Source organism: Dama dama, chromosome 18, assembly GCF_033118175.1.
Source record: "Dama dama isolate Ldn47 chromosome 18, ASM3311817v1, whole genome shotgun sequence".
In the NCBI taxonomy this organism is placed as follows: Eukaryota; Metazoa; Chordata; class Mammalia; order Artiodactyla; family Cervidae; genus Dama; species Dama dama.
The window spans coordinates 89,256,525-89,266,438 of NC_083698.1; the positions used below are offsets into that span (position 1 = coordinate 89,256,525).

Here is a 9,914-nt window from a genome sequence, read left to right on the forward strand (position 1 = left end):
ACAAGAGAAACTTTGGGAAAATGAGTATGTTCACTATCTTGACTGTGGCAATAGGCTTCATGAGTGATACTTATGTGAAAACCTACAAAATCTATCACTTTAAACAAGTATAGTTATTTTATGTCAATTATATCTCAATAAATAACAAAAGGAAAAATAATCAAGTCACTAAAACTCTTACCAATCAGACAGCTCATGAGTATATTATGTGCAATCTACCAACTCAGAGAAGGCACTTTGAGAAGTACAAAAGTATCCCTAATGTAAGAATCACTATTTTCAAACACACACAAAAAAAACATAAAGTTTAAACAAAGAGATCAGAACTCATTTTTCATTACTATGCCAGGCTGACTGCTTCAGTGAACATAACAAAGAGTCCACTGCGTGTGGGACCCCAAGATTTTTAATTAAATATTTTAATTCAAAAGCTTACCTTCTCTGATCTAGAATATCATTTCTAGAAAAGAGAAGTAATCCAAAAATGTAAGAAAAGCCTTATGCATAAGACGTTAATTTCAATCTTATCACGGAAAAAAGGCAAAGAATTAAATCAATGGTACAGGTATGCTTTAGGTCATGGTTTATTATATCCGATATTTATAAATGGGAAAAACAGTTGCAAAAATATTAAGCAAAAACATGGCACATACAGTATGATCAACAGATTGAAAATAATATATCCTGGGGCGGGGGGAAGTACTGATAAGAAAAAGCTTTATGTTAACATTTCAGGACAATGGTTCTCAAACTGTGGTTGCTGGACAGAACAGCATCACCATCATCTGGGAACTTGTCAGAAATGCATGTTCACAGGCCCCACTCTAGACTGAGTGAATCACACTATTTCAGGGGTGGGACCCAGCAACCCATTTTAACAAACCCTCCAAGTAGGCTTCCCCCATGGCTCAGTTGGTAAAGAATCTGCCTGCAGTGCAGGAGACCGGGGTTTGATTCCTGGGTCAGGACGATCCCCTGGAGAAGGAAAGGGCAACACACTCCAGTTTTCTTGACTGGAGAATCCCATGAACAGAGGAGTCTGGCAGGCTACAATCCATGGGGTCGCAAGAGTCGGACACGACCTAGCGACTAAACCACTACCACCACAAATAGTTAAGATCACACTGAAGTTTGAGAACCAGTATTTAAAAGGAAAGGCTTATGGGAGATGGTTTTCTCTCCCTTTTTGTAACCTATATTTTCCTCAATTATCTTACTACTTGTATAATTCAATTAAAGTTTTTTCATTTAGGTATTTTACTAAAATGTGCACTGCAGGTCTACAGTTAAAAAACTATTTCACTATAAGCACTTTCGCAGGTCTGAATCATATGCCAAAAAATCCAGTGATTCTTGGAACCATTAAAATCTGGTAAGACTGAAACAAGATACTAAATTACATATAATTATATATCTATAATGTATGTAGATATGTACAGGTCAAGGTGCTGGGGAAACTGCATACTAGAAAACCAACAAATCCAGGTTCCTTTAACACACACATACACATACACACACACACACACACACACGAAAACAGGTAAGGGATTTTTATGGGTCACATCTGCAAAGACTGTTTTCCCCTAAAAGCTGAATTTTTAGGCTTGTGTGTAATTTACTAGAATTGCACTGCAGGAATCAGATGTTCTGAAGCTGTGAATGCTTACTCATGTAGGTTCCTGCTTAACCAAAATAAGTGCCAGTATGTTATATTTGTCACCAAAATCTAGGCAGAGAAGACAAATTCAGAACACTGAGAGTTGCCAAAGCTTTAACTTTTAGCTTTAAGACCATAAAACTGTTCCACCTTCCATCTTTTCATCTCACTAAAACAGAGATCACAGGCAAACCACACTTTCCCAATGACACTGGAGTTAGTTAAAAGATAAAAGCACTGTCCACACTTTGAGCACAAATAAAAGAGCAACAAACACTACTAACTTAGGGAAAGAATAACTACGGATCAACAGCAAAACACCAAAGTTGACGACAAATGGCTACACATTTTAATATTTGTTTTTGTTTCAGTTTTTAACACCACTCTTTTAAACAACAGGAAGAGAGATCCCCATATATCCCATAACATAAAATTCACTTTAAACTTTCTATTCCTTTAAAAGTCAATTCTGAAAGTAAATATGAGTTATTTTTAAAAAAAAAAAAAAGGTGATACATACAGTCCTCACTTGATATAACACAACACGTACTTTGATTTTTTTTCTGTTTTAGTTACATAAGCACACACCAAAATTTTCACTACTAAACCCCCAGCATCTAGCCCCAAGCCTGGGAAGAGAAGGGTGCAGAAATCGCTGAGGGGATGAACTTGTTACTGAAAGCTTCTGAAACCCTAAGGCAGACAACTAGGATCCTATAAGATTCACTAATGCAGATAACGAATTTAGTATAAGACACTGGCCCTTTCTGATCACTGCTCTTAATGCTTTTATAAGGGAAGCTTACCTTTCTACCATACTTTTGAATCCCTGCAGGAGTCAGTTAAATAAATTTAAAGTGGTGGCTACCCGGTTTTAAGCTACCACACTCCCTCTGAAAAAAGGGACTCTTTGAAAACTCTTGGTATTATAAAATTAAGTTCCAAAATTTCACACCAATAACAAACACAGTGCTTGCCAAGTTCTCCTTAGCATCAGATACACTTTTCTGATTTAACCCTGAGTATTTCTTGTACTCTTAACAGGTCAGGTTTTCCTCTCCTCTTTTACCCCTTGAAAATACACTTGATCCTGTGACACCACTCACAAGGCCTCCCCAACCCCAACTTCTTTTGTATATAAACACGCTGGTCACACATTCCCATCAGCTGTTTGGTAGCTCCGCCCCTCCTCCTTTTCCGGGTAGTAACAGAGCAGCCAATAAGCTGTGAGGAGCTGTGCCTACGGCCTTTTGCCTGCATAGGCTTTTCCAAAACAAGCAGCTCCAGCCTTCAGCAGGGGCCACTGGTTCACAGATAAAAGGATCACCAGGCTGTGCAACAGGGTGAGACGAGTAACCCCCACCAACAAGGAAACCCGTGTAATCTGAGCTTGTTTGTTCCTCCACCCAGGAGAACTTAAACCGATATTCCTTTAGGGCAAATCACGCTTTAAGGTCACCAGAGTCCCAGTTCTCAGACAATCTAAATAATCAGCCGGTTTGAGATAGAAACCTCAAAGCTTGCCAGGCTGAGAACGGCACAGCATTACCCACCCACCTCACTTTGCAAACAAATGGAAACACTATTATTCAACCACCATTCCAAAGGATTTGGGCTTTTTGCAAGTTTTTTGATTGGGACACATTCCTATAGGGCCCAAGTCATGTACATCAGTTTCTAGGCTCCTGGAGAGGTTTGCACAACCCTCAGCAAAGGATCAGAAGAGAAACAATGAATGAGTCAGAGTTTCAGAACATAATCGCCCAGCAGACTATTAAGTGCATTGGTGCAAAACACTCACTCCCTCCATAACTTGGAAGTCAGCTCTCCTCCTACCAACCCGTCACAAAAGAAATATCACCGACTCCAAACAACAACCAGAGACGGTGTCTCTGAAAGGACCTAACGAGGTGCTGGAAGGCAGTGGCCAATTAGTTACACATCCTCTTCTTTCCCTACCCCCACGCACTACTTTCCTACTATATAGATTCCCTGCCAGGCTGTAAATCCTGGTGGCATAATTACACTCAGGAGACATCCAAAAATGGGCTGAAACAGGAGATTTCAACAAAACCAGCTATCAGCCTATACACCAAAGAAATCAAGGGGGCACTGAGGGGCAAAAAGCAAGTACATTCCTCCAGACCTTTCCTACTTCCTCCACACCATCTTTCATTTTCAACCCTCGACTGTTTCACACAATTGTATTCATTTTAGCAGTGTCCTGGTAAATATACCTTGCTTAAATTTCATGGTAAATATACCTTGCTCAAAAACTGTTGTCTCCATTTGGGCCTACTAATGTGAATTCAACAGAGAAAAGAGGCCACAAAATCTCTCACACACCCGCCCCAACACACATGCACAACAAAAGGAAATACAAAAAATTTAACTCAGACCAGAAAATAACAAACATGAAACAAAGATAACCTCTGGCTTTTAAATCCCGAGACTGTTGTCCTCCTATCTCAGACATGTACAATTTTAAAGCGCCTCTGCTTTCTTTTGTCAGAAAGGAGGAAGGTGGGGAAAGAACAGAAGGCCAATGCATCTTTGCCTTTCTTCATCTTCTACTAAAAATAAGCTATGAAATAAGCCACTTAGGGGAAGAAAAAAAAGAAAGACACCCTGCTGTTCTTTGTCTGTTTTCTTCCCCCTTTCCACCCCCCCACACCCCGACTCCTAAATACGGTAATCATTCTAGATGCCACAACTACTAATGAACAAAAGGCACTGTATGGAAAAGGCATCAGGTCAAGTAAGGCCTCACCCTCTTTATCCTCAGCCTTCTAAAAAAATATATGTAAGTATATAATTTGAGAATCTGACATTGATCAAAGACAGCTGGAATTCTCTCTCTCACCCCCATCCCAATTAAACATTAGGTAGAAATTTGCATTAGGTGTGACAGTAAGTCTCAATTCAAGATAAAAATAACTCAAGATTCTGCCACCATGTCATTTCCTAAACAAAAATAAAACCCGAAACTGCTTTGTGTAAAATGTACACACAGCCATAGTTACAAGTTTTCCTGCCACCTTACGAAAAGCCAACATTACTGGTATCATTCACACATTTACAAAACTCAATCACAGCCACAAACAGCTCATAAAGTCAATTTCACTTGTGCCTAAACATATATTTGGTACATAACATATACTTTATTTTACTTGCTTCTCTAATTCCCACTCCCACCTCCCCCAAATTCTAAACTCCTAACCCTAAACTGAGACGTTCATGTACTGTTCCTAATTTCTAATCAAGTTTTCCTGAGTGAAGAGAAAAACATCTTATTCCTGAAAAGATTATGGGGGGGGGGGGGGGGGGAGAATCACTTGCCCAGGCAACTTCCCTTCCATCCCCCACTTCTAAACCAAATGAAAAAAACTACTTTTTTAAAACTTCAGCGAATTCTTTAAGTGAGTGTTCAACAATAATCATCGATCTCTACAAACAGGTAAAACATCCAATCAAAAACAGTAACAATAAAAGGAAGAAAGAAGGAATTCACCTGAAGAATCTAGCGAAACAACTTGAGTTATATAAACAAAACCCTGCAACAGGGGGAAATGGTGGGGGGATGGGGGTGAAGGAGAAACAGAAGCAGGACACAGGACTTTTTAAACTGCGTTTCACACACTACCACTCTCTAGCCCCGAGTTCCCCCTCTCCCCAGGGATTTAGTCTTTCGGAACCCTGGGCTCCTCTCTCCCATCACTCTCTAAGTTACCCCTCAAAAAATGTCTCGATTTGTCACAGGAACCTTCGCGAATTTCTCTAGCTGGTCATGAAATAATCGGTCTGGACTCCAACCAAAACCACTGCCTGAAGGACTCTTATCAGTTAGAGCTTTCCCACTGCTACCTCCAAAGTACATAAAGTTGGGGTGGGGAGAGTAGGAAAATAAAGGGTGTCACTTGGCAAGAACAGGGCAGTTTTTATGAGCACCTTATTCTCATACAGGGAGTTTGCTTAAGTGGCTAGTGCAGGGGCTATTTGGTCAAGGAGATCCTCTTTTTCTCCTTCCCCCTCAGCTGTCATAGCCACAATATGGAGGGTGGCTTGCTGGAGGGCCTGGGGGTCTTCACCACATACTATGGGTGGGATAGGCTTTGTCGGTAGGAAGAAAAGAGTGGGGTTCTTCTAAGGACCAGCAAGCTTAATAAAGGTAGCTGATCTAAAATACTCAGAGCTCTTTAATACAAGAGGGGGGCACTGAGCAGACTTCTCTCTTCCTAATATAGAAAGGAATTAGGGATAAAGGAGGTCACTTGAGTTACCCCAGTTCAAGAAGCACTGTGAGAGGAGGGAATGGAGGCATCTCAAGAAAAGGAGAAAGGCTTCGCTCTAGGGAATTTCTATCTCGAGTCCCCAAATTCAGAGCGAGCAAACAGGAAAAAGAAGGTGGGCTTGGTGGTGAAGAGAGAGAGGGCTGGTACTGCAAAAAAAAAAAAAAAGGCCCATTTGGGAGTCCAAACGTCGTGGAGAAAAGTCACGGGGACTGGGGGTGCGGAAAGAGCGTGGAACAACGCACATTTCGAGGTGCTGCAGATAAAGGGGGAGCTGAGAAGGATCTCGGCTCCTGGGAGGTGCCAAGGAGCCTCCGTAGGCACTGGGAGGAGGGAGGGGTGGGAGGAAGCCTTGGACAGTGGGCTGGAGTGCCCCTGGGCCCCTGCTTAGGTTTTAGGGGGTGCCCCGGGCATCCCCATATCGTCCCCCACGTAGAACCCGAATTCCTCCCCCTCCACGAAGGATACAGCTTGACCACGTCCGTGTCCATCCGCCTCTTGCCCGGACTAGGGGATGACATGGTGTCGCCGCCGCCGCCTCTCGCCCTTCCTCGGCCCGCCTGTCACGGGCCCCGGGCCCCGGCTCTGAGGAGCCCGCGGCCGCCCCGGCTCCTCGATGGAGGTGGCAACACCCCCGCGGTCCTGTTTGGTCCCGTCAGCCGCCGCCGCCGCCCCCCGCACGGGGGGGAACACCGGGCACTGTCCGGCCGAGTGGGGGTGGGGACCCCGCGGCGCACGGCTCGGGCTGCCCCTCTCCGGCTGTGTTCCGCCGCGGCCCGGACCTGGCGCTCCTCTGCGCCGTGCGTCGCTCCCTCCTGCCTGCTCTAGCTCTCTCGCCTTCTCGCCCGCTCACCCTCTCGCCGGCTCCCAAGCCGCCTCCACGACCAGCGGACGACTCCTGCTCAATCGGCCTCTCTACCCCAGCCTCGCTCTGGGCGCCGTGACGTCACCTCTGTGACGTCATCGGCGGGGCGGGCCCAGTTGGCGAAAGGGGTGGGGTGCCGCGGCAGCGGCGTGGGGGTTTAGCAGGGGATTCTGGGAGTTGTAGTTTCTCTTTCTCCTGCCCGCCCAGCTTTCTGCCCCCTCCCCCAACTCCCTCACACACTTAATCGCTCAACTGTCAGCGTCGTTGTCATCATCAAAAACGATAATGGTTAAATAATGGCAGTATCATCATATTCATGTGTTTTAGGGTAATGAACCTCCTTCCCACATACACTGTTAAAAAGTGTGTTTATTTGATTTAGGGAAGCCAAGGTGGCAATTAACCCAGACAGGCACCAAAATCTAGAAATTCCTACACCAGCAGGTTCCCTGCCCTCTGCTCCCACCTTGAATGGAGAGAATAGCCAGGCTTCTTCAAGCTTGCAAATCAGGGTTTGCTATCCCTCATGTGTATAGATAGGGTCATTTTTTCAAGGATTAGAGTTGAGACAGCATGGCAGCAATTTGGTTGTAACATCTTTACACAGTATGAGGTGATTTCACAAAGTGAATGACTGAAAGAAGCAGAAGTACTCCAAATATGCTGTTGTTTAGGACAAAGTTTGTTCTGCCTTCCAAACTCCTAGAGCAAACCTATAACTTCATCATTCATTCAGTAAGCATTTATTGATCACCCATTGTGTGGTAATCATTCTGCTGGACATGGTGAACTAAGAAAGACTTTAAATTTACACAGCCCTCCCGATGTGGTCTAGATCTAGACTGTCAGCATCACCTGGGAACTTGTTAGAAACACAGGCTAGAGCTTCACCTCAGGCCTACTGAATTAGAATTTGCAGTTTAACAAGGTCCCCAGGTGATTCCTTTGTGAAGTAAAGTTTGAGAGACACTGCTCTACAAGGCACTCAAAAAGAAGTGATGTGGAATCCAGGAGTCAACCAGGCAAAGGGGGCAGGAAGGAGTGTTCCAGGCAGCTCCTGTATTTATATCATATTTTCGCTGCCATCTATTTTCAAAATTTTTATCTATTCCTTTGTCCCCATGAATACACTTGTGGCCTGTCAAACCACGTGCTGTGAGTTGGGTCCCCTTATGTAACCTCCTATGCACACTCGCATGCACATACACATAAACATACACACACACACACACACACACACACACACACACACACACACGTGAACCTGGAGCAGCAGCAATCAGCTAAAATTGAATGTTGTTTGCGCCTATCATTTCATCCCCCAAAAGACCCGTTATTGTTGTGTGTGTGTGTTAATTATACATAACACAAAATTTGCCATTTTAACCATTTTAAAATGTAAAATTCAGTGGTATTAACTACATTCACAGTGTTCTACAACCATCATTACTACCTATTTCCAGAACTTTTTCATCACTCTAAACAGAAACTCTGTACCCATCAAACAATCTTTTCTTACTTATTTCTCACTCTCCGCAGTACCTGGTCACCTCTATTCTGTCTGACAAATACAGGCTATTTTAACTGCTTCTAAAAGGGCTGTATTGCTCTTTCCTATTGCACATAGCATTTCTGTCAGAAGGAACACGTGTTTGAATGACGAGATTGCTAACCCCCTTTATTTGACCACTTTGTTAAAGGGAGATAAAGCCAGAGCAGGGAATTGTTCATGACTGTGTCTCCTTTAGCCTCTCCAGGCTCCCGTTGCTGCTCCCTCCCCTCCCAGCCTGGTTCCCCGTTTCCCTTCACCTGAGTGATTCCCAAGTTTTGGTGTGCTTCAGAATCACCTGGGGAGCTTGTTAAGCTCACAAATGTCCAGAGCCCACCCATGGGGATTCTGATTCCAAAGGTCTGGGATGGGGCTTGGACATTCAAGTCTTTAACAATCTCCCCAGATGATGCTGATGCAGGCCAAAGTTTGAGAACCACTGCTGGAAGATTCCGATAGGCATCAGCACTATCAAAACACCTGCCTGACCCTCCAGGTGGGTCCTGTGCTTCCGTAATGTCCTATGTAAATAAGGATGTTTCCTTCCCCACCTGAGAGCAAGGTAGCAAGCTTAGAGGACCCAAAGGTATTTTTTCCTAAGAGCTGGTCAAGGGTGGAACACTTGAGAAAGAGGGGCATAGGGTGGATCTAGACATTTTCCCTGGATGCTTTAATCTTCACAGATGTTATGCTGCTGTGATCTAAGTACTAAGCAAAAATCATCAGGGGAGTGATTAGAGAGGCTTGCTCTGGATCACTCCTGGGAAGGCGGAGCTGCTCTACCTAAGAATGCATTTAGCCTCTGAGCAATCCTTGAAAAGGAATCACCCTTCCTAGTAAGCATCTTAGCTCTGGGTTACTTAGGACAAACCTGCCTCTCCGCAGACCACAATTATGCTTCAGTTAATTGCTTATAGCCTCCCTGAGCCTCAGTTTTCTCATCTGTAAAATGTGGCTCATAATGCCCTACCCACTTGAGTGGGTTGGTGGAGTCAATGGAAAAGATGAATGTGAAAGCCCCTCGTAAACTATAAATTGCTTTTCATGATTATAAGTGTGACAATATTACTGGTGGTATTATTAATATCAGTCCCCCATTGCCCCACTCCTTATATGCTGTAAGTCATAAAAGAAGAAAAGCATTCACTTTTAGGGGGTATTTTTAATTTTATCAATATTTGTTTATTTATTTGGTCAGGCATGGCATGCAGGATCTTAGTTCCCCAACCAGTGATCAAAACTGTGGCCCCTACAGTGGAAGCATGGAGTTTTAACCACTGGATCGCCAAGGAATTCCCTTTTCTGGTATTTTTTTTTAAAGATGTCATAGGGTCCATCTTTGCGGTAAAGGAATGTTCACATTTTTACCAAGTTTCTCTCAGGGCATTTTGCCATCTGCTCCTTCATAAACCCACCGCCCCCTTTCTGACTTCTTCTCCATTCCCTCCTCTTTCTGGAGCTTCAGAGGGCTTCTGAACCCACCCTTGACCAGGTAGGTTCAAAAGGTGGGTCCAAAGGGGTGCCACGTGACGGCTCTGGTTTGTCGTCTTTTTG

The 9,914-nt window shown here is 44.0% G+C and overlaps 1 protein-coding gene across 5 annotated transcripts in view; it reads right to left on the bottom strand.

Annotated features, from left to right (window-relative positions):
• UBE2H (ubiquitin conjugating enzyme E2 H) overlaps nt 1–6,886 on the bottom strand; it is a 98,242-nt gene extending 91,356 nt beyond the window's left edge. The window contains exon 1 of one of the 5 annotated variants that reach the window (XM_061165782.1): nt 6,415–6,886. In XM_061165782.1, the coding sequence (XP_061021765.1) occupies nt 6,415–6,467 (53 nt within the window). In that variant the 5' untranslated portion in view covers nt 6,468–6,886. Of the gene's footprint in view, nt 1–5,168; nt 5,187–6,414 lie in introns of those variants that run through there. The other 4 variants (XM_061165786.1, XM_061165783.1, XM_061165784.1 and 1 more) reach the window with 4 other exon arrangements.
• Nucleotides 6,887–9,914: the final 3,028 nt, after the last annotated feature.